At 34.9% G+C, this 25,871-nt stretch overlaps 3 protein-coding genes and 1 long non-coding RNA gene across 4 annotated transcripts; 3 read left to right on the forward strand and 1 right to left on the reverse strand.

The window, feature by feature from the left end:
• Positions 1-5,534, forward strand: LOC149724791 (sulfide:quinone oxidoreductase, mitochondrial-like). The gene is made up of 10 exons (XM_089891779.1): positions 1-257; positions 679-849; positions 1,294-1,347; positions 1,810-2,004; positions 2,508-2,597; positions 3,064-3,183; positions 3,719-3,902; positions 4,053-4,119; positions 4,354-4,533; positions 4,792-5,534. The coding sequence occupies exons 1-10, from the start codon at positions 57-59 to the stop codon at positions 4,850-4,852; spliced, it is 1,323 nt and encodes a 440-aa protein (XP_089747905.1). The 5' UTR covers positions 1-56; the 3' UTR covers positions 4,853-5,534.
• A 103-nt stretch (positions 5,535-5,637) lies between these two features.
• On the forward strand, positions 5,638-14,242 carry LOC149724792 (uncharacterized). Its single transcript, XM_089891781.1, has 13 exons — positions 5,638-6,288; positions 7,401-7,536; positions 7,908-7,984; positions 8,038-8,152; positions 8,306-8,493; positions 9,343-9,495; positions 10,474-10,610; positions 10,801-10,855; positions 11,231-11,344; positions 11,772-11,942; positions 12,232-12,357; positions 12,616-12,877; positions 13,175-14,242. The coding sequence occupies exons 1-13, from the start codon at positions 6,157-6,159 to the stop codon at positions 13,459-13,461; spliced, it is 1,953 nt and encodes a 650-aa protein (XP_089747907.1). The 5' UTR covers positions 5,638-6,156; the 3' UTR covers positions 13,462-14,242.
• Positions 14,096-15,049, reverse strand: LOC149724793 (uncharacterized). Its single transcript, XR_016386447.1, has 3 exons — positions 14,891-15,049; positions 14,782-14,810; positions 14,096-14,274 (listed from the first exon to the last, which is right to left on the reverse strand). It is a non-coding gene; the product is annotated as an uncharacterized LOC149724793 (long non-coding RNA).
• Positions 15,050-18,448: 3,399 nt separating this feature from the next.
• On the forward strand, positions 18,449-23,276 carry LOC149724794 (stabilizer of axonemal microtubules 4-like). Its single transcript, XM_089891782.1, has 10 exons — positions 18,449-18,708; positions 19,178-19,334; positions 19,577-19,705; positions 19,773-19,833; positions 20,141-20,253; positions 20,678-20,838; positions 21,043-21,181; positions 21,473-21,624; positions 21,869-22,033; positions 22,688-23,276. The coding sequence occupies exons 1-10, from the start codon at positions 18,485-18,487 to the stop codon at positions 22,803-22,805; spliced, it is 1,419 nt and encodes a 472-aa protein (XP_089747908.1). The 5' UTR covers positions 18,449-18,484; the 3' UTR covers positions 22,806-23,276.
• Positions 23,277-25,871: the final 2,595 nt, after the last annotated feature.

The raw sequence follows: 25,871 nt of genomic DNA on the forward strand, positions 1-25,871 counted from the left end.
AAAATTTGTATTTGTTTTCACAGGGTGTTATATTTGAATGCAGGCAAACTGTGATCATGGCACAGCTTCAATGTATCAGAAACACTATACAAGCAAGTCACAAACTTGCAAGACAAACCCCTTTCATATTTGCATGCAGGGGTAATGCATCTTATGAAGTTCTTGTAGCAGGTGGGGGTACAGGGGGGATTTCTAGTGGGGCACGACTGGCGAATAAACTTGGTAAAGGAAAAGTTGCAATCGTGGAACCTGCTGATGTAAGTTGATGTCATTATGTTCTTATTTGTTGCAGAACTGCCACTGCTAGATAAAATGTATATCCCAGAACATAAATTATTTGTTTTATGTTTTATTCAGTACTATGTATTTATGTCTGGGACTATTGTTTCTTTTATAATTGGTCAAATCATTATCCCACTCTGCATTTAATATGCAAAAAAATCGATTATAAATATGTTTCTGTATATATATATATATTATTGTGTATGTATGTATATCTAACTGTATATATATTGTGTAACTTTTGTACTCCCCTCGGACCACATTTAAAATGGCAATATATTTACACATTGCATACTGTTGTCTGTTCTAACAATTTAAAACCAACAACATTAAACAGAATCCCATACTGCCCCATATATTTCCATTTGATAACGAAATCTGTTTTTTCGCTTGCAGAACCACTACTACCAACCACTATGGACACTAGTGGGCGCTGGGGCGAAACCAATGTCAAGTTCACAAAAATCCATGAAAGATGTTATTCCACCGAAAGCTACTTGGATTAAAGACTCAATCCAACAGTTTGATCCAGAGAATAATCAAGTCATATTAGGAAATGGAGAAAAAGTATGTAGGCCTATTTGAAGTTTATACAAACTCATTTTTCAGTTTAGGTGAAATATGTTTTAAAAAAATAATTTTAAACTTAAAAAATAGGTTAGGCTGTTGACATTATATACATTTAATTATTTTACGCAGTATGTTTCATTTTTTCTAATCCTTTAACCGTAAGATATTCCCGTTTTCTGATCCTTCAATCGTATTTTATATGAGTACCATCCTGGGCAAAGTACACAATGGACCTGTGTGGTTAGTGTGAGATCTTGCCTAGCTTCCTGTTCCTATCATTATTATTAATATGTACACGCCATAGCTCTCAAAAGTACAACAATAATGCTACATTATACTGTTTGCATTCTGATACTATGGTAAAAAAAAACGGTACAAGCTTGGTAATTTAACTTATTTAAATTTAATATTCTTTGTTAATTTTGTTTTTTATGTTTATAGGTATCATACAAATACTTGGTGGTAGCTTTGGGAATAAAACTACAGTTTGACAGGGTGGGTAAACCTTTTCATTCCATAATAGAGTTGCCTCAACAAACACTGTCCCTATGCTAACATTTTCAATTACAACAATTAGCTTCAATTTGTTTCAACAATAAGTATACACTGTGTCATTTGATGTTTGTACCAATAAATTATGTAGGCCATTTTTACCATTCACAATGTTTTATTTAAAGATACAAGTACATACCATATAACTGTGTTATGCACTTGTTTGCTGCTTAAGTGTTGCTTCCACATTTTTAATAGTTGTGTACTTTTTTTAAGTGTGTGTTTAACAACTGTTTTATGGTCTTACCTTTTTGTTCTTATGCATTGTTTTTGATCTGATTTAATCAAAGAGACATTTTTATATTTTGTTATTGTTACTTATTTGCAATACTCTTATAGACAAATTTATACCATACAGATCATATGTAACTTTACATATAATGATCCTATTAACATTTACAACAGATCAAAGGTCTTCCAGAGGCGTTTGACACACCTGGTGTATGCAGTAACTACTCTGCACAAACAGTAGGCAAGACATTAGAGGCTTTGCAAGATTTCACAGAAGGCAATGCTATCTTTACATTTCCTACCCCACCCTTAAAATGTCCAGGGGCACCCCAGAAAATAATGTATCTTGCCGATGAATATTTAAGAAAGGTAATTATAGCAGAGAGTAAAGTGCTTTATCTATTTAAATATTTGTAAAGTGCAAACAGGAACTTTATTTAAATATACTCGAATGCAAACAAGCTAAACTTAGACTGTTTAACATGTGTAGCTTTTTATGTGTAATGTATAACATATTTAACAAAACACTCAAATTATTTAACTTTTTAAAACTGAAAAAATATGTCCATAAATCTGATAATGCACTTTTTGTGACAACAAATACTGGGTCTTCACGTTATTTTGAAATCCTATTCATGTTGCCTTTTAAAATCTAAATACCTAAAATCGTGTAAAAACAATTGTTGGTATATTAGTGTACATGCAAATAAACGGACAGTCTATGGGCAAAACTGCGATTGCACTTTTACAATTATATTAAAAAAATAAAATAATTAACATAAAACATGTAAAGACAAAGGTTTTCTGTAAGTATCATTATTTAATAAATGTTGTATTTTTTGTTATTAACTATTGTATATTGTTAATATTAGCACGGAAAGCGTGACAAAGCTACAGTTATGTTCAACAGTGCTGGGCCTTCAATATTTGCTGTGAAGAAATATGCAGAATCTTTATCTAAGGTAATATAGAAGTAATATATATATATAAAAAAAATGTGCCTATATTTCTGAAATGTGCCTATATTCAAAATTGCAATTTTCAAATACACTTTCAGCCTTTATTAAAGTTAATTGCCTTTATTATTAATGTTTATGTTAGTGGTAGGAAAATACTTTTACTGTTTGTTTAAATAAAAAAATGATATTAAAGTAATTGATTTGTTATGTTGGAACTTGACGATGTCTTGTCATATGAAAAAAATGTAACTTTAATGAAAATTACACTTTTAGCAAAACAACAGTTTATATTACGCATATTAGCAACAGCAACATGAAAAAATGTAAATTAATAACAAAATATTAGCTACCATTATCACGCACTAAATGAAAAAATACATGTTTAAACAAGACTACAGACAATATGAATGTGAATATTTTTTTAAATTATGTGATTAGATATTTTGTTTACCCTCAAATCCACACATAGGTGGTGGCTTCAAAAGATATCGTCACAAACTTTGGTCTCAACCTTGTAGAAGTAAAACCTGAAACAAAGGAAGCGATCTTCCAAAAAGTTGCTAATCCAGAAGAACTTGTTACTTACAAAGTATAACATTTTATTTAGTTCATATACATATGTCAATATTTGGGGTTATTTTTCATATACATATAGTTTTTGGCACACTTTTTAGTGCTGCATTCATGCAAAGGTTTAAAGATACCACTTGCATTTGGATAATAGGCGCATTTAGTTGAATTTTCAGTAGCATTTAGTTGAATTTATGTATATTTTAAATTTGAAAGTGTTATACTACTGCGTGTGGTCTATTAATAGGCAACGGTATTTGCACTATAAAGTAAGATTTAAGAAGAAACTAGATATATTTAATATTAATCTTGCTGATTTGTAAGGGTTGTGAAGACACTATAATGTAGTTGCTTTAACCAAGTCATTATGTAGACTCAAATTATTCGATGCCAAGTTATTTTATCATGGCAAGTTACATTCATAAAATTAAATCCATTTGCTTGTCAATTTTATATGAAAACACTAAAACAATCTTTACATAATTACAATAACAGTCATTCAAGCTTCAAAACCAATTTGGCACGAATATTAATTGCGATAAATAATTAAACAGTATGAAATGCTACACGTGTCGCCTCCTATGTCACCCCATGAAGTTGTTAAAACCTCAGGACTGGCAGACGCTGCTGGTTTCGTAGAGGTAAATAAAGAGACCATGCAACACGTGAGGTATCCTAATGTATTCTCTTTGGGCGACTGCAGCAGTGTTCCTACTTCAAAAACAGCAGCCGCAGTTGGTAAGTATTTACACCTTAAATGGTTTTGAGTAATTTTTTGAAATAAATTCTTAGTATTAGTCTAACAGTGGGTTTATTCATGCTTTATTTGACATTTTACTCAAGTAGTTTTTACCCATAGCGTGATTTACAATTTCTTTTGTTTTACAGCAAGCCAGAATGCAATTCTGTCAAAGAATCTGCTTAGTGTGATGTCTGGTGGTCAGTGCACTCCTTTGTAAGTATAACTTTACCTGTTTCATTATTTATGATTGCAGGTCATATTTCTTACTGGTATACCCGAAGGCCCAAATTTCAAAAAAATGTCGATATTTAGGATTAAACCACATTTTGTGGGGTACACCTTTAACGAATTGTAAAATAGGAATAGAATAAATATAGTTCCTAGAACTATAAATAATTTTATTTAATTTATCAATTACACTTACAAATATTATCATTTCATTCCCAGATATGATGGATACACATCATGTCCTCTTATAACCGGTTACAGCAAGTGTATACTGGCTGAGTTTGACTTTGATCTCGCCCCATTGGAAACCTTTCCCCTTGACCAGGGCAAGCAAAGGAGAAGCATGTACCACATGAAAGCTGATGTTATGCCAGCTATATATTGGGACATGATGCTAAAGTAAGATATGAATGAATGTAACTTGCTTTATCCTCACACGAGGCAAAACAGTCAAAACAACATGGGTGTTCTGTTTCATATGAGTTACCATGAATCTAATTTGCTTTATCACTGTGCAATGGTGGCAGGTTAATTTTATTTATCTTCGTAGGAAAACTCCAGAAGGTATAACATGGTAACAGCAGTTTGATCAGTATATTTCCATTCTTTAACCCATATGTGGCCACTAAAGATACCTTTTAACAATTTTTTTTCCAGGGGCAGATGGAGTGGTCCGAAACAGTTTAGAAAAGCAATGCATCTTGGCATGTCCCGATAAAGTGACAAATTCAAATATATTTTTTACCATTTGCGGCGGCAATCACTTATTTCGTTCAAGCCATTTAACCTTTGCATTTTTTGTTATTGTGCATCCAATTAAAGATGCTGTAATAGTGTGCTAAGCATGTTAACACCCTATAGCTCAAACGTGTACATTTGCCAATAGCTTAATTGGGTACATTTCTGTTAGTTTACAATTCCATGCACTTGGTAATAAATGTACATTCAATTTTAAACGCACTAAAATCTTTTAGGCCGTTATACTAATTACTGATCAAATAAACTAATAAAGAATGTGCTAATAGAATTGTAATAATATAAAAAAAAAGATTAAACCTTATTAAAACAATTGTACCAAATAAGTTTGGTGCATATACTTTAAAACTAACACATTTTCTAGTAAATTTTTTTTGCATGTTAATAAATGAAATTGTGCCTTACTGCAAACGCATGTGTTAATTTTTGTCAAAATTTATGATAGTTTTAGTTTGGTAATATCTGAAATTTAATCTACAATACTTTGCTTAAACGTAGCACAGTTTAGCCTAAATGTCAAATAAGTTATAATTAGAATTAATTTAGAGTTAAAAAATTCTGTTATGGCACGCTATGCTATTTGGCAATCTAAAGTTACTGTAAGATTTGTGGTTATACAGAAATATAAGACAATGAATTATTAATGTCCGATTTTTGAAACTAGGTTATTTCATTTCTCCTAAAATATTATGAGAGCTGTACTAAACAAGTCCCATTAATAATAGATAAGAATTATTACTTCATACGTAAATGGCGATATAGAATGGACTTTGCTGGTTTAGGTTACAGAAAAACGGAAACAGTCCTATATGAACAGGATTAAAGAATACATTATAAGATTATCAAAACAATAACACAGCCAACGACAATTTAAAAATAGATGACGGTCTGGCCGCCAGTCCAGAAATTAGATTTGTCGTGATCGTGAATCCGTCAGGCAGAAAAATAGTGTTTAAATAGCAAAGAGGCGCATGTGCATTACTTGCATATATTATAATGCGGCAATTCTATGCTTATATAGCCTATACAACAACTATGCAGTTTCTGCTTCTGCTGCTATCAGGCTAACATAATATTAAAATAGGGGCTTCTTGTAAAAACCTTTTATTTTTGCACTAACGTTTAGTCTGCCATACGCGTGACATTATTAGGCTATACAGGCTACTTTTAGTCATATTCCGCCCGTAAAGGAGCATAGACAGCAAACTTTCGTAAGACTAACAAGTCTATATATAAATAAAATAACTATTTTAAAGGAAAGTAATAATGAAAGCTCGATATGGTGCCGTGAAAATCTTGTTTCTAACTGTTATTTTAAATTGGATAACTTACTTTTCGCAAGCGGCAAGAGGCGGAAAAGCTGCGACGAAAGTTGGCGTTACCGCCATGAGCCAACAGGTGGTATTAATGTAATCGTTTTAATATAAAGAGTAATATACTTTTATATAGTTAGGGTGGGGTAAGATGAGACACTTTTCTATTATATTTTCTTGTACCATTTAGTAGTAAACAAAGAACATTCAAATAGATATAAAACCGTATCCTCACGACTCCCATAGACCGTTGTTAATTGTTTAAAACACGATCAGCAGAATATTTGGATACTACGTGCTATAGGTGTCCCATCTCCCCCACCGTATACTAGTTGTACCGTCGGGTAGAATAAAAGTGTCAGGACCAAATCCCATATTCTGAATCGTGTTTGGAGCAGTTAACAACTTTCTTTTAAAGTCGCGAAACTACGTTTATATAATTCTTTAAATATTCTTTGCTTAGCATCAAACAAGACGAGAAACGAGAATGAAAATGTTTCACATTACCCCCACTACTATAGTATTGGACGCATGTATACAGTTTGCTAGTTTAACCTTTTATAAGTTTTTCGGAGATCCACAAAATTACTAAAATTAGGATATTGCTACATGAAAATGTTGATTACTTTCAATCTCATAAAAGTAACAGCGCAATATGAAAGCGGTAAAAGCGCAATTAAATAAATGAATGTGACTTTATTTATCCTTGCGTGCTAGAAGGGAAACTGCCGAAGGTATAGGATAGGCGTCCTAATACCTCACTTGAATATTGATTACTTTTGTAGCCAATCTAGATTAGTCTTGGAATAATTAGTCGTCTTCCTGAGCACTTGATTGTTAACTTCATGCTTTACTACAATACAACGTAGTTTTGTATTTATATATTAGGATGGGAAAATGAGACACCTTTTCTTTCTATTTTCTCGTCCCATTCAGTTAATCAAAAAACATTCAAGGAATTATATAAACCGTATTCCCACAACTCCCATAAACTGTTGTTAATTGTTTAAAACACGATCAGGATATTTGACTATTATGTGCTCAAAGTGTCCCATCTTTCCCATTGTACTGTACCTACATAGTATCATGTAATCTACGTATACCTCAAACCGCTGTTTATGCATATTATATACCACACGCAATTCTGCTTGATATGTTTATGACAGGTCTATAAATTATTTAATTCTTATAATTTAGGTCTCGGGCGCTTCCACAGATTCAGCCGCATCTCAAACTTATGACCCAGCGAACCCGACTTTGCAACAAAATTTCAATATTTCTTTGGCGAGAAATGTTATGCAAGCTCTTAAGTATAAACTTATGATTAAAGGAGGTTAGTGGTATATGCGCTTCATACTTTAATGTTACAAGGTTCGAAACTCGACGCTGCTACCATTGTGGTTATGACGTGTGTTGTCGTCATAAGGAAAGCCATTAAACAAAAATACGCCAATCTATAAGTCAATATATTGCTTGCATTTGCAACAAGACCGAATCAAAAACTCACAAATAAGCTGCATACTTGATTATTTGGGCAAATCGGACGCCCCGCCCCTGCCAAAACGCTACCTAAAACATCCCAAAGACTGCGTTGCACTACTCCGCTCTGAACGGTAACACTTCAGGTTTATCAACCAAAATCCACGACTTTATTTGACACATTAAGTTGATATTTGTGTAAAATGTATGATCTATTTTCTATAGGCTACGACAAATCCGTACGACCAGTTAAAAACGCCACACACCCTGTGTTTGTGTATGTTGATTTCAGCTACATTCAGGTAAAATTCCTCAAAACTATCTTTTATTTCGTTTTAAATGGTATATCACTCAGCTGCTAAACATGAATGAAAAGGACCAGGTTTTAAAAAGCTTACTGAGGTATAGGCTGTTTTGGGTGGACGAATTCTTAACTTGGAACCCGGAAGAATTTGATGGAATTAAAAGCGGTAAGAAAGACCAGCAGCGTGTTTCTGTAACAACTTATACGGTGCCTGTTGAAAATATAAAGTGTTTTGTTTTTAAAAGTATTATCCAACTTACCCCGCAGTACTATAAGAAATTTATAAAAAAGAATTGGGAATTTGCATTTAAACTTGCAGTTCGTTTGCCGGCGAACAGTTTTTGGATTCCAGATGTTGTATGTTATGAGGAGACGGGCGTTATGGACTACACACCTCGTATTCCTTATGTCGAAATCAACAACTTTGGTCTTGTAAGATTTCTCCAACCTGTTGCATACGAAACAACATGCAGTGTTAACATTGCTTACTTTCCATTTGACCAGCAGGCAAGTGAATAAGTTTAAATGAGACCTTAATCCATGTTTACCATAGAAGGCGGTTCGTTATATTTTCTGGTGTTCTATTTCATATATCATGTGTTCGCTTTAACTTCATTTGTGAGTGTTTTGGTTTTGTAAGTGATTGCTTTTTTTGTTTGTTTTTTCCTATACCAACACTTGAATGAATGTAACTTATTTTACCCTCGCGTGGCCAGAAAAAAACAGTCGTTATAACATGGGTTTAACACCCCGTGCCAGCTTTTACCATGTATGTTACTTTGTGGGTGAGGACAACTCGAAGTTATTACAGAAAACGTATAAGACAACCTATTAGTAACCACTGGGTTGGAGTAAATACCGTTAATTAGCGTGTCCAACCCACACGCTATGGCATATTATCTATCCAATGACTACTCCAGCCCAGCGCCCCCAAAACCACTGTTTTACGGTAAAAGATATAATCATAGATTTAAAACCGGATGCACGCTTCAACTGCCAGCAACTTTGATAAAAAAGCTGCTAGCACTCATGCTGGTTTGTGACGCATTTAATTTTCAGTGACGCAGCCTTTTCTAAACAACATTACGTCAAACTGTCAAAACCGTCGAAAAAGATTATACACAGCACATTAATATTAATTGGGTATTAACCACATGCCAAATTGCTACATTGCCTTTATACGATAAAAGCGATACGGTTTAGGAAATATGGGATATAATGTTACGGGTATCCGTTACCCCACAGTACCATATAGCCGATTTTGTCACGAACATCTTAAAATTTATCAAAGTGTATAGATAGGTAAAAAGCGGAGAAATTACGACATGCATTTTCAATGTTCATATTATATTATAGACATGCACGCTCACATTTACTTCTTGGACATTTCCTACATCGAGTTTGGATCTGATGTCCAAGCGATCAGCAGATCAGATGCAAGGCGATATCCCGCTGTATTACGTTGCGACTGGGGAATGGTTGCTGGATAGAATCGCTATTGTAAAAGTGGTAAACCTCTAGCTTATACTATTCATGATTTATGAATGAATTTGAGCGATACGTGTCCGTTGCATGTACACGTTTCATGTTCATGTAATAGTGTATGTTTTAACAAATTTCAATGCATATTAAATGAACATTCTTTTCATTTCTTGGGTAAAAATTTAAAACGATTAAAAAACACAGCGCAGGTTGCAATCTTCTTTAGCTTTTGTAATCTTCTTCATGCTTTAACACAAGGGTTATATTTTTGTACGGGACGTTTTTCTGAAATTGTCCTATAATATAGACTGTAATCGCTAACTAAACAATTTATACAAAAGATTGGGACCTAAATAAAACACCTATTCAACCAGAACCTTATTTACATGTATTCAAAATGCTATGAATCTTTCATGAATTGAATGTCTCCCTAAAATTAAACGTGTGTTTTTTCTAAACCAACGTTTCGTCTGGCACGCGCTTAAATTAAAAACCTGGCCACTTTTTGGCGCATGCTGTCAGACGAAATATTGGTTTTATTAAAACTGACTTCAAAATATGTTTGCTCGAAGATTAGTTCTTGAAAACACAAAATGCTTATTAGAAATAATATATGATATGGTAGCATGATATATTATAGGGCGTAAAAGATGAGACACCCTTTTGTTCTATTTCCTCATCCCATTTGGTAGTAAACAAGAACATTCAAAGAATTATAAAACCGCAGCCTTACAACTCTAAAATTACGTCAATAATTGTTTAAAACACGATCGGGAAATATAAAAAAAGTGGTAAAGGTATTCCACATTATCCCACAGTACTATAGTAGGGTGGGGGTATGCTCACGGCTCCCATAGACCGCTGTTAATTGTTTAAAACAAGATCAGGATATTTGGATATTGTGTGCTAAAGGTGCCCTATCTTCCCCTATCCTACTATATATATATGTATCATATACCTTGTAACGTTTTATTTTCAATCTACATTAATTGTTGTTTGTTGCAGTCGCAAAGTTTCTCCACCGTTCTCCCTGCAGATGGCGGTAACTCGTCCAGCGAAATGCGGGAAGAACAATTCATTTTTATGAATCCTCAGAAAAAAGTTGCTGAAGTTCACCCAACTCGAGATAAGGAACATCACTGGTAATTTTTATTAAATGTAACTTGCTTTGTTCTTGCGTGGCCGAAAAAGGACAGTCGTTATAACACGGGTATTCTGCATGTTTCATACACCGCGTGCCAGCTTACAATTTACCATGTTATTTTATGGATGATTATTTGTGTTGTTGAAGACCGTTAGATTTCTGATCGTCATCATCACGTATTTTTGCAGGTCCGATGTTCGATTCACTCTAACGTTTCGCAGAAATTCTTCCTTATACATGCAGGTATTATAAGTCTTTAGAGAAGCACAGACCTACATATGAAAACGTTATAATGATAATGCATCAAAAGGATTTTAAACCTACAAGTTGACTAATCGTTGTTTAATATGTTTTGTTTCTTCAAATATGTTCAAGTAGAACATAATATGGCTTTTAATAATATTAAGCGGAATAAACCTGAACAAAAATAAAAAGCGAGGTATAACCATTCAAAACCAGGTTGTAGATTAGTTAATCAAAATAATTTTGTTTGAATGTAAAGTGTATTTATATATATCTATTTTAGTCAAGTCATATAAAGTCAAAAAGTCACCAAGATATAGGGCACTACATATATAATTCATTACCTGCAACGTCTAACGCTTGCCCCATCCACAGAGCATGGTCTTCCCAGCCATTCTTCTCACAACGATTTCTCTTCTTGGTTTCTATCTTCCTCCAGACAGCGGGGAAAGGATCGGGCTTCAGATTACTATTATGCTCACGTTCATGGTGGGTATATTCGTATATATATTTCCTGCAGAAGTATTTGTCATATTAACAACATTGTTAATCAAACTTAAAACAAAACAAAACTTTACTTGTTGTATTTTTCTGACGTTTTTCATTAACTTTCTGTTCTACAAAAAATAAAAATAGCTTTATATATTTTATTGTACCTGTCCAATTTTTATAAAACTTTCATTATGTATATTAGAGTGTATATATAGTAGCTCGAATTCATAACTACCAGGTACGAGCAATGTCTATAGCACAGTTGCTTAGGGGTGAAAAACAGTATGTTACGATCAAATCATTTGTTAAAATAGAGGGCACATAACGGCTGTCATTTACCCACCACGCGAGGATAAAGCAAGTTGCATTCATTCATTCTTTCATTCAAATATATTTTATTTTTTATACAGTAATTATACTGCAGGTATTTTTACTCACTGTCGGGGGTATGTTTCCTGCGTCAACTGGACCTTACTTGGGCATTTACTTCGTTCTGTGCATGACGTTGCTTGCAATTAATATTCTTATGACTGTACTGGTGCTACACCTACATCATATGCCGTGTGAATCAAAATCTATAGAAAGTGAAGGAAAGGTAAAGTTAACATTAGGGGTTATTATTTTTCTATGCAGTACTATGGGCAAAAGTCGGATACCGTTAGCACCTAAACCCCATATTTTCTGATCCTTTAAAACATGGAAATGAAAGGGGACAAAAGGCGTACGATATAACTGTGATGCAATATAGGCGCCCGTGTAATAACACCGATAAAGTCGAGAATTTGCATCCATTTAAAGAGAACAAAAAATGCATTTTTTGCATTGATTTAAATAAAACACAGAATGAATATACACCGAATTCTTTCAGCACGATGTGTTTGCAGAAAATTCACCGTTTCAAACTGACCGCCATACCAAGTTGGATTCGTCTGTGTCTTTACATGACACGAAAGCATTCTGATCTAAGTGAGTTCAAGTTGGAAGATGAGATCATTCAAGACGCAAGCACTGTATGTAAACCAAAGTTTTGTAAACAAAACAAAACTTTAATGTAGAACTTTATTTTTAGGTGCAGAACACAGTTTTTTTCCCAAAACTAAAAGATTATTCCCAAACATTTGTTTTCGTTTAGACACTGGAAGAACAGGTGTATGAGAAATGTCAAATATCTAAATAAAAGAAGATATTGTTGATTTGTCGTAACATCTTTACGTTTCACAATTAATTTTCCGACGGCATGTGTTTTAACCCATTTACAATTGTGACAGACGTCGTCTGAAAAAGGTGACAGCCCAAAGAGCGAATTGCCAAGATCTGTGGATCGCGAGCTCCCTCTAACGGTGGCAACATTATCTCACGACAAGGAGTCATTTGTGCACGATTACATCAGCGTCGATAGAGATAAAGTTAGAAATCGGAACAAGACGGCTTGGAAACTTGGCGATTCTGAACTGAAACCAGTTGATATTAACGAAGATAGTCAAAACGTTGATTCTAATGAACCAGTACAAGCTGCGAACTTTAACATAGGTACGATTTTCATTGTTAAGCATGGCCTTACAGCTTGGCACACTGGGGTCTAAAAATTGCACAATTAAGAGCGGGGTAAAGCGTTAATTTGAATCAAAGTGATCAATAATACATAGGAAATATCTTTTTTATTTAAAAATAATATTCTGGTTGCTCTAATGACATTTTTAACTCTTCAAATGCGATAGCGAAGATTAAGTTAATTAGCGCAACAAGAGAAACGTAGTTAGCAGCACAACGACGATTGTCAAATTACACCATGAATAAGTAACAGAAATAATGTTTCACATTTTACAGATGAACCGACGACTTTACCTAGAAAAAGAGAAATTCCTCTTCTTAATGAATTGAACAACGCATTGAGTTCCATACACGAAAGTATGCAAGTGATGTCTCGGTACCTCAGCTACCACAATAAAGGATTGAAAGAAAACAAGTTAGGAGAAGCAATGCACGACAAGTGGAAGTCGCTGGCCCGGGACGTTGACTTGATATGCTTGCGGGTATATGTGGGACTGTTGGTACTTTTCCACATGGGTATTGTAATAGCTGTTCTTGCAAGTCAAAACTTTAACGCGCAATGAGATCTTTTAGTATTACACCAGTGGCAACATAGAGAAGAGTGGGAGAAGATGGGACACCTTTTCATTTGATTTTATCGTCCCATTTGGTAGTAAACAAACAACATTCAATGAATTATAAAACCGTATCTTCACGACTTCCACAGACCGTTGTTAATTGTTTAAAACACGATCACAATATTAGGATATTAAGGCTATTATGTCCTGTCTTTCCCCATTCTACTGTATTAATTAGACTAACATTAACGTGTATTAATTTGAGCTTTCCGTATGTGAAAATATATTGAATTTTTGTTTACGCGCAAATCATTAAAAGTTTTAAGCTAATAATTAGGTTGCACAATGATATAGCTTCGGTTGTATAATATTGAACTTTAGAAGATTACCTTTTTGGTTAGGACTGGTATGTTTCACAATGAAACACGCCCACAACGGTATAGCAGTATTATAGGATATAATGCAAACGCTCTAACCGCTGAACCACGGGTCCGAAGCATTTTGACTAGTGTATAAGCCCATGTTTCAGAAACCACACGATTCGTTTTGCGCTATAACTGTTGAAGGGAAATCCCAAGACCTTACTCATCTTATATTCGTTACATCCGCTAAATTACATCTACACAACAAGAGTATCACATATTTGGAATATTATTTTATTCTGTTGTATTGCTCAACTGTAATGGCAACATACGTTTCATCTACTTTAATAGTAGTAGCCATGGTCTTCGACCGGCATGTTATTCATCATGTTATCCAAGTCGTAGTAGTAGTGATCGTAGTAGTAGTGATCGTAATAATTTCGACGGTGCCAGTAATCTATTAAAAATATTTGTATGCAAAACAGCAATACAGTTAAAACGTTACAAAAAGTTTCAAGGCATTACTAAGCCACAGTGTTAAGTTTACATTTCATACAGCCAGATTAAAAAAGTTATAAATATTGTAACAGACATAACACTTTGTCCGACGCCGTTGCACAGTTGGTTGTCTCTAATCCAAAGCTAATGGGTACAAGACTCTATCGTCGCTGCTACCACTGTGGGTGTATTTGTTCTTGGACAAGACACTTTTATCCGCAATTACCCCAACCCAATGGTTACTATTGAGTTACAAACTAACAGCCGAACATAAAAAAGAAAAAAATCCGCCCAAAGTAATCACCCAAAAAGTAACATACATGGTAACTCGAAAGCTAACAAGAGGTGTATATGAAACAGAACAACAGTGTTATAACGATTGGCGTGTTTCGATAACGCAAGAATAAATCAAGTTACAGTCATTTAAAAACGATCATACAAGAGGTTAAAACTTAAACAACATTACCTTTTGCTGACTTTTGCATCGGCTTCTCGCTGAAAAAAAAAACACGCCGTTAAAGTATAATTGTCACATCCATACATTACGGTTGGTTTAAATATTTTAAAATACAAACCTATTTTGGTCGTAGTAATAACCATGGCTCTCTCCTTGCTTGACGAAGCAGACGAGTCCGATGAGTAGAATGGTGAGAAGTCTTTGATCCATCTTGTTGTAGTTGATTAACTTGTGAAGTCTAAGCAAGATACGGCCCTATATTTATACCGTTCTCCACAATAACTACTTCCGCTCATAAGAGGCATTTGGCCCTTCAAATCAGTTGGGGGGGGGGCTTAAATAAGAAGAAGTCTTTAAGAAATACAAACTTAAAAGAAAATGTCTTTAAAAACAAAGACATTAACGCCTTTGCTGTTATGATTTCGGCGACGTTTTCTTGCAAGTTAACAGTCATTAAACATAGTTCCGGGATGCTGAAATGGTTTCATGATATTTCTGATAAATGCTTGATCGTTTAGACTTCCTTGGCGGCTTCTCTTGTGGAAGTTATTAAAAGAGGAAGCTTCCTTCTTCCAGTAGACGAGTAGTCTGTGCATTTCTTGGAGATTTCTCCTTTAGGCTTCCCAACTAATTTGGAGTTCACTTCTTTTGTGGAAGTTATTAAAAGAGGATGTTCTCTTTTTCAAAAAGGAGCCTTATTAGCATTTTTCTTAAACGCTTAAGACGAAGCGACTCGTTTGTTCTCTTGAACAAAGATTAAAATGTAGTTATTGGCGCGATGTCTCAGTAGTATGAGCGTTTATTTTATTGTAACCAAAACACATCGGGTTTTTATGCGTGTGTGTATTTTCAGGCAACAAAATTGGCCATTACTTCAACCCACTGGTAAATAATAGGTTGTCTTAATTGTCAGCTAGAGGGCAAATAGTATTAAAAAAAACAATCCTCTACAAAGTTGTATTCGTTAGCAGGCACATTTTATCTTTCAAACATTTATATTAAATTGTAAATGTAATATAAACTCAATAGCACAAACTAATACAATAGGTTTGACCGATTTACCAGCAGTCACGCACATTTACACAAAAATAGTTATTTTTAACTTAACAACTGTAAGCAGCATGTGCATTGGGTGTATCTATAAGGAGTTATATATGTAGTAGTGTGGGGTAAGATGGGATTTCTTTGAGTCCCTGGTTTCCACCCATTATAAGTTAGTGGTCACCCCCAGTTTGTATTGCTGTTTTACAAACAATTTTTTTAATGAATCACTTCTACTACTACTTGGAGAACATGAATGACATGTCAGCCGTAGACTATCACTACTGCTAATAAAAGAGATGAAACGGCTGTTGCCATTATAGTTGAACAATGCAACAAAATAATATTATATTCTTAACATATTTGGTTTGACGTAAAATAGAAAATGTGATGAGACAAACTATTAACGCGCCGCATATATATAGTGGGGTTGGTTGGATGTGCATGTGACATATTTGTTCGGTTCTATTAAAATAAACGCTCCGACTACTAAGACTCCGCGCTATTAACTACAGTTTGGTCTTTGTTCAAGAGAACACACGAGTCGCTTTGTCTCAAGCGTTTAAGAGAAATGCTAAGGCGCCTCTTTGAAAAGAGAACATCCTCTTTTAATCCACAGGAGAAGTGAACTCCAAATTAGTTGGGAAGCCTAAAGGAAAAATCTCCAAGAAATGCAATGACTTCTCATCTAGTGTAAGAAAATGGCATCCTATTTTAACAAAATCCACAAGAGAAGCCACCAACAAAGTCTAAACGATCACGCATTCATAAGAAATGTTTTGAAACCATTTCAGCACCCTGGAACTTGGCTTAATGACTGTTATTTTACAAGAAAATCTCAGTGTATATAATAAGCCATGACAGGATGTAGGAACTCGTTGGCTAAGTGCCAACCGAGTATTCTTAACTATTTGAATATAATGCATTGTTATAGTGGCAGTTGTTTGATCATGCCTGTAGTACTGTGGGGTTAAAGATTGGATACCGTTATTACCTAAATTTCATATACCCTAATCATGCTTTTAACAATTAACAACTATTTTTTGGACTCTTCGGGCTATGGTTTTATATGTTTCTTTAATATAGTTTGTTTACAACAAACTGAGATGAGAAAATATATAAAACCTGTCCCATTTTACCCCACGTTGCAATACATGTGAAAACCGAAGCAAAATACGCCCATGTAGAAAAGCGCACATTATAATTAATTACATAATATTGAATCAAAAGTTTGTGAAAAGCTGTTTGTAAACAATTATAACAAACAACTAATTCCATTTGTGAGCAGTTCAACGTTTAAATGATTGCGCCCGTGTGCATTTATACCGTTTCCGTCATGAAGGCGTAGCATACGATTTGTAAGGTTTACATTTACCATTACACAATACAACTATTTAGGGACTTTATGGTGGGGTATAGTGGGACGCGTTTTCATTCTTTTTTTATGTCCCATTTGCTAGTAAACAAATTTTGTTGACAGGATTATACAACCTCGCAGCATCGCGAGTAAAAAAGAGCGCTGCTAACGTGAAGACATAACTTTTCGACAGGTTGAAAATTCTGCGTGTTTTTCTACGCGTCATACTATTCAGTCAGTATTGGTCTTGTGTAAATAGTCTACCCTCTCTGTGTATTTTACCTCACGTAACGACTGTTTAATAAGTCAATAATTACTGAACCAGTTTTCTCTTATATGTGCTAGCTTATGTTGTGTGAGAACTTTCAAAACATTATAACAATATAAGTTCAGATTTCGCATATTGGGTGTTAAGTACAATCCGCGTGTACCTTACACTTTCACTAAAGCGCTTACAACCATTGTACTCAAGTAGCTTTTGTGTCCTGCCCTTTAAAATTAAAGGCGGGGTGCTTCCATTCATTCGCGCGCCATTTCTTTTGGCCTTTACAGCCGTTGCTATGCGACCTTAGCCGCCAAATCGCTCTACCAGCACAGCTTAACAAGGACTTCTACGTGTACAGTGATCTGATTTCGCTTTATGGTTATAATTAAACACCTTTAAACAGAGAATTATGGTTTCAAGCAAGTAAATTAGTATGAAACAAAGAATAGTTTGAGTAAAATTATAATTAGCAGATTATAATTCGATATGCTAAACTTATAATTAAACTTTAAATGGAAGTTACGGTTTAACTTTAAAGCAAAGAAAACAGTAAACAAAGAATAGTTTATGCAAGAGTATAGTTCGATATAAATTAAGTGTATTTTTTCTAGTTATTTAGTAAATAGACTAGCTGGAATAACGGCTGGTATAATATAGAGCCTAATATTGGACAAGAGAGCCTAATATTGGACAAGATGTACAACATAATGTATGTAAGTCAGACCAATAAAGAATAAATACGTTTATAGCTTTTAAGATAAACAAAATAGAGTTTATACGCTTTAAAAACGTTTCTGAATGGCTTATATATTAGGGCAGGGGTAGACGGGACACCGTTAACACAAAATGTCCAAATATCCTGATCGTGTTTGAAATAATTAACAACGGTCTTATATGGAAGTCGTGAGGATACGGTTGTATAAGTCTTTAGTATTCTTTGTTTACTAGCAAATGGGCAAGAAAGCAGAATGAAAATGTGTTTCATCTTTTCCCACCTTACTATATTATATGTACACAGTAGGATAGGCAATATATACCTTGTAGCCACAATGGTAAAACTACGTACTGGACCTGTTACCAACCATATAAAGGTGTCGCATGGCGCAGACACACACGTGAACAAGTTCTACCATACGAGGTATGGTACAGAATTCGGCTGGCAAAATTATAAGCCACGAACTGGTCGACATGTGGGTACCGGCTACTCGTCAAACTTTAGACCGCAGATATATTACACAAGGTCGTTAGATAACTTTGACAACCCAGTTATGGGGTAAGTGAGCGTGCAATTACATTAAAGATGTAATGTAAATTTACCCAATCCTTTAACGGTTCACCTGGTATAAAAAAGTAATGTATTTACGACGTTTCGTCTGTCATCTGGCAAGATTTTATTAGGAAAACATCAGAAATACACTACTTTTTCGTACCAAATGAGCCAATAAAACATAACTTACATTATGTCTGGTGGCAGAACATAATATTGTAAACTTATTTATTAAATTACGGTGCTAACTATAAGAAGGTAAATGTTAAAAACAATAGTCGTAAAAACAAATGGTCTTCCGCGCTGCTGGCGAACAATAGTTGTTTTGTTTTGTAAATGATGGTATTGAATGTATACAAAGAAACGTTTCGTATATAAAAAACTCACTACATGTGTATAAATAAATATGAATTTAGATCGGCTTTGTAATTTTTGTCGACATTTAAAAAAATCACTTTTTAAATCATTTTTGTAGATTTCTGTTGACCGATAACTATGAAACGGTCACAAAAAGACATTTCCGGGAAGCAAAAGATTCCGATGGTAAAGACGAACTGCCTAGCGTTGTTGTGAATAAACAGGAAAGTGGATTCATACGAGAAAGACCTTTAACTGTACCAACCACGACCGAGGTAAAATGGTTTCAGTGATTAAGTATTGCGAGCATAAAGCTTATAGTAGGATTGGGGAAGACGGGACACCTTTTCATTCTGTTAGTGACCACTAAGTTAACAATTGTCATTAATTGTCTTGCCCAAGGACACATACGCCCACAATGGTAGCAGCGACAAGCCTTAAAACTATACAAAAAAAACTCTCACAGCACCGGACGCGTCAAATATTTGTAAAAATATAAATATGAACTTATTTACAGGTTCGCAAAACGTTTTACGACAAACGGCTGTATGGTGGCAACAGCAGACCAGGTTTAGTGCCCAGACATCGAGCATTGCTGCATAAAATACAACCGAAAGATCCCGTTGAACAGGAAAATAATGACCACGTAATTGCAAAGCATTGAAATACTTTATATGGCGTTTATAATTGTGTTTATATGTTTTCTCTTGTAGGGCCCGGCCTATATGAGAAGTGAGACGTTTTCTAAGTTTTTAGGAGAGCCAACTGCCCCGCGTAAGTGTATTTGCTGCTTATAAGTAACCGTACACATAATCTGCCATATTTCTAACTGTTTTAATAATTAAAATTGCTCATTCAGATACTTGGCAGTATACGGTCACTTTTTTCCTATTTGTAAGTATACATAGTAGGTTGGAATAAGATGATCCAAGTTTCTATTCTCTTTAATCGTTTTAAGCGAGCACGAGGTGTATGAAACAAAACATTCGTGTTATAACGATGCTGGTCGTTTTCCCGCCACGCGAGGATAAAGCATACATTTTGTTACATTCATTCCTTCATTCCTTCATTCCTATTGCAGTTGATGTACATTACAAAGACGTGGGCCCAAACGAAGATAGTGGATTTACACACAACAAGAACATTGAACCAATTACTTTCCGTGAAGACGACGACCATAAGAATATAGTCTCGGTAAATAATAAAGAACTTGCTGAAATTATCAAAATATTAAGGCTGAATTTTGAACTTGCATTTATGTATATAATTGTGGCCTAACGACCCTGAAACAGTGTTGTTAATTGTTGAAAAGACGAACGAAAAATTTAATACTTATAGTACTGTACTATAAAGTGAGATGGGATACCATTAACACCAAAATCCCATATTTCCTATTCGTGTTTTAAACAATCAACAACGCCCTTTCAAAGTCGTGAGAATTCGGTATTCAATTCTGTGAACTACTTTTTGTTTACTACCAAATAAGACGATACAAGAGAATGAAAACATTTAACATCTTACCCCACCCAATACTATGTTATGTGCTTTATAAAGGCAGCCTATATTACACCCCAGTACTATTCATACAACTTCATATCAAATACAAACTGTTTTATAGGGTTCCCAGACCGATAGACCCACAGGTGTAAGCGTGACAGACACAAGTTTTAATCCATGGTTTGACGCCAACGGTCGTGAACCGCTCCCTAGCATTACCCAGCGGTCGTCCCACGAGACCGGCTTTGTCCGCGAGAAATCAAGAGAGCTATACTCGTGCAAGTAAATAGTCTACCTATAGTTGACAAAAATAAATAAATTGGTAACATACTTTAGGTTATTATAGGTTTAATAACGGCAGTACATAGTAAACGACCTTTCAAACTGCATGCACATATATAAAAGTACCGAGAAGACATTTGCTTTTAACATAGCATTCTACTGTAAAATTGTATAAGCGACGCATAAACCGTTTATTCTGTATAGAAACCCACGTAAAGCGTTCACGGGAATACGAGAAGTTCCACCGCTTGTGGCTGAACGAATCAGGAAGAAAGATCCAGCTGAATATCTTAATCTACTTCACCCACATAATAAAAAATCCGTCACCTTTGCCACATATTTGGTAAGTACGTGAAATTACACTACGCAACGGAAGCAAATAGATAATATATTTTATAGATATGAAAAATGTGATCTATTTTACTGCGCGTCGCATGGCAACTAAAGGCGTTAAAACTCACTTTCCCCCCTCCAAAAAAACAACAAAAAATGCTTTAAAAGTTACATACGTGGGTATTTGCAAGCTGGCGCAAGGTGTATGAAACAGAACATCTGGGTTATAACGACTGTCATTTTCCGGCCACGCGAGGATAAAGCAAGTTACATTCATTCATTTTTTCGCATCTTATCACAGGGGAAACAAAAAATGGACCAAAGCGAGGAAGAACTACTAAACCGAGATAAAATGGGCGACCAGGAACTTACCGGACATTGTAGAAATAATGACCGCTACCTGGAAACTGAGGATACTGACCCACAACGTTATCTAACCAACTACAATCTAAGGTGAACAGAAACTTAAAAAAACAACATGAAATGATTGGAGTAGACATAAATATTGTGGGGTAAGATGGGATACGGTTACTCACGTAAAAAAATACAACCATGCACCATTTTAACCCACCCGTCCCTTCCGATTTATGTCACATCAACTAAGGATTCGTTTCCAATTAGTATCTCTACGTAATGCATGCCAAATTAATTTATGTGACGTATTATTACGCGTATAACATGCAAAATAAATCTTCAGACATTTCGACATGAATCCTGAAGGCAAAGACAGGGAAGGCTGGGTTATGGGTGGCGTGCAAAACGCTGAAGAAAACGGTTACTGTCGAGATTTCTGCGTTCATTCAATGGGACGAGTAGAAGACATGACACGAAAGTTACAGAGACTACAACCCTACGTTGCAAGGTAACGCGTATAGAGCTTGTATGGCGCTTATATTTAATTGTAAAATATAAGGGAAAACGTCGACACGTTAGTGTGTATTAAGTATAGAATATATAGAAGCATTAAACACGGATTTCTGATCACTCTCAATAAAAAAACATGACAATCCATATCTATGATAAGATTTTTATTTTCTCTGTTTCGGCCTAGAAAATATTACGCGTATTTACACGCATCTAAAGTATTTTTTCTGTTCAAGACGACCGTCGAAAGAGAAATAGTTTCTTTTTTTCTTTTTTTTACATTTTGTAACCAAAAAGATAAAATGCTTAGTAAGTATAATTCAACGTAATTTAAACATAATTGTATGCACGTTTTTGAGAACTGTTGCAGCTATACATAGTAGGGGGGGGGGGAGATGGGACACCTTTTCATAGCATTCTCTCGACCTCTTTGGTAGTAAACAAAGAAAATTAAATGAATACAAAACCGTATCTACACGACTCCTATAGTCCGTCGTTAGTTTAAAGCACGACCGGGTTACTTGGATATTATATGTACTAAAAGTGTCCCATCTTTCTCCACCTTACAATATTAAACTATGCTATTACGACTTCAAGTCTTAAAAAACATTTAGTGGTAGAGATTCATACAAAAGTCATGTCTTACACGCAGGAGCATAAAGAAAAGAGACACCTTCTTTGTAGACCATACTCACCAACATAAAGTCACACTGGGTCCACCGATGCCACCAAACAAAGCACCCCTTACAATTGCCACCTTATCTGGCTGAACCACGTATATAAAACAACTATATAGTAGGTTGGGGTAACATGTTATATGTTTTCATTCTCTTTTATCGTCCATTTTGGTGGTATATAAAAATATTCACAGGATTGTGTATAACCGTTGCCTAACTTCTTACGATTGTGGTAATTGTCAAAATACGATGAAGAAATAGGGATACTATTTCCTAACGATATTCATTTACCCCACACCCCCCACAGACGTACTATATTTGATACATATTTAACGCTTATAACGTTTTAGAATTTATAGGCTATCCTTTTTGCTTTTATTTATCCTTGCCTAAGACACGGATCGTGCAAATACGTACCAAAGTTAATTACAGAAATGCCTACATTAGGTTAAAAATGGAAGCAGCGAATTTTTTTCCAATAAAGTTAACTGTAGATCTAATAGCACTGCTTTCTCGTTGTCTTGTTAATTGTAATACAGCTTTTCAATAAACGTTCATGGTACATTTTTATTCTTAATAATTGAAGACAACAGAAAAGCGTCGGCCGGTACACATTGAAATTATAACACACTAATAGTCATTTATACTCTTGTTTTGCCGCATTAGCTTCAACAATCCAAGTAATAATTGACGTGCAAAATCATATTTGTCCTGTCTGATAGTTCGTAGGTTTTTGTCTTATACCTGAAAAAAAAGACAAACATGTATAACGTTATAGATGAAAGTTGTGTAACTAGGCACTGGGTTTGGTTTGAAAGCCACTGCACCACGACAAGGTACCAGCGCATTGCAGTGGAAATTGTTTGTCCTACTTTGGGCTGTGGTGGCCGGCCACGTAAGAGTTAAGAAGAAAATAAAGTAGAAAGATAGAAAAGGAGTAAGAAATGAAGATCTTGAATTGATTCCTGTAAAACAATAAAGGTTAATATAAATATAGGTTATCGTAAGCTGTATGGAAGTATGGAAGTAAAACTTTAAATAACACAAGCTTGTAGTGATGTTGTGGTCTCTTGAATTTTCGGTGTTGAAAGTTCGTCATTGTCTTGGTCTTTGGTCTTCCGCATGCGTCTATTTTGTGCGTCGATCGTGTGCGCCGATTGCGTGCGTATGTGCGTCGCGTCGCGCGTTACTGATACCCCACCACGCAGCACCAAAAAGGGAACCACATGGTGGGTAACCAGCGACAAAAATAATACAACACTGTACTGGGGACGACCCTAATAAACAGCCACACGCCGGGACTCCATCGCCTATTGGGACATCGACAACATACCGTTGACCAGTACTACCATTTGTACCGTACTGGTTCTGAAGCTACTTGTGTTCCATCCACTCCTCTTCGTCCTCTCCGTCTGCAGGACCCGGTTACAATTCCCCTGTACCCCTATGGGCATGTGGCGTCTTCTTTTTTCGTTCTTCGTCATCATGACGTCATCGTATGTCGTCATAACTAAACTGACTTATTTCGGACGCATTTAACATTGTGTAACAGTGTTGGGAATGTAGTTTTAACGTGGAAAAGTTGGGTAAAGGAATAATTAACGCTAAAGGGAATAGGTAATTTAAGGCGAAAACGAACTACGGTCTTGCTGCAAGACCAAATGCACGGCTAGCCGCGCCTGAAACTGAACTAGAGGTGACGACAACCTGGAAAAAAACAAAATATTAAGACGGATAAAAAACATATAACTGTATCGTTAAGACTGTGACAAGAGGGTAAGTAATTGTAAAAAAAACACGTTTGGAATAATATTATGTGCTAACGGTATCCATCTTGCCCCAACCCACTATAACAATGTATATATATATATATATATCTATCTATCTATTTCAACTTACCCAAATTAATGGGTAGCTCGCACCAAGTTCCATCTACCAGAGCAGTATATGCTGCCTGTAAATTGATTTATAAACAAAATTTGACCCAAAGAAATAAATTGTATGAGTTAAATACATAATAAAGTTTAAAGCAAACAAAATAAATTGCATAAGTTAAATATATTAGTAAAAATAAATATATGTATGAGTTAATTATGATACAAATATTAAAAATATCACTTCTTACCTGTTATTAGTTGATAGTGGCGGGTGACATATAGGCAAGGTGATGACATCATAAAGTGCCATTAACATTTCTGGAAGAAATTATCGGTAAGGTTTAATCTATCACGGAGAATAATTATATGTCGTTTAACATAAAGAGACTGTGGCAAAGTTATTGTCGTTTAACATAAAGAGACTGTGGCAAAGTTATTAACGTATATGGGAACAGGTAAATTAAACTTAAATTATGTTGTTATTTGTATTTTAATATATAGTAAAGTGGGGGAAGACGGAAATTTATTTGATTGTATCGCATTTGGTAGTAAACAAAAAACATGTAAGAATTATAAAACTGTATCCTCACGACTCCCCTAGAGCGTTGTTAATTATTCAAAACAAGGGTGTCCCGTCTTCCCCACCTTATTATACTAAAGTAGAAGTATAATGTTTTTTGTCTATTGTTTAGTTACCCCAAAATATTCAAACATTCTTACGATGACATAATTGATGACGTCAGTTGATGACGTGCTCAAGCTGATGACGTCGTCCGGCCTTAAAATACCTTGAGCCAAAAAGAATTAGAGAATGGAGAAGAAAAAGAGAAAACAGGAATATTAAAATTGTTTTTATAACCAATATTAATATGATAAACTTAAGTTGTGCCCCCCGTATGCATTAGATACATATGTATTAAATATAACTAAATTTAATGTATATGTTAGTTACAGTTATTTTAATATAGTTACTAATAGAGTAATGGGCCAAATCTGGCCTAAATCCTAGATCCCGAAGGATCCCACCCATATAGAATAGAGTATAGTTGTTAATAAGTATAGGTATTAGATATAGTAATAATTTGGTTGTATAACAACTAATCAAAAATAATTAAAAACATAAACAGTTAACAAACAATATACAAGTGCAGTTCTACAGTAAATATTAAGAACAAGTGCAGATTTACAGTGATATCACATATTTCAATATTGTGTTATATACAGTGTTCGGTCTGCTTGCATGTAAACAGTATTACGGCAACATCTGTCACAAGGTTCAGGT

This window comes from Ciona robusta, chromosome 14 (assembly GCF_009617815.1).
Source record: "Ciona robusta chromosome 14, ASM961781v2".
Taxonomy (NCBI): domain Eukaryota; kingdom Metazoa; phylum Chordata; class Ascidiacea; order Phlebobranchia; family Cionidae; genus Ciona; species Ciona robusta.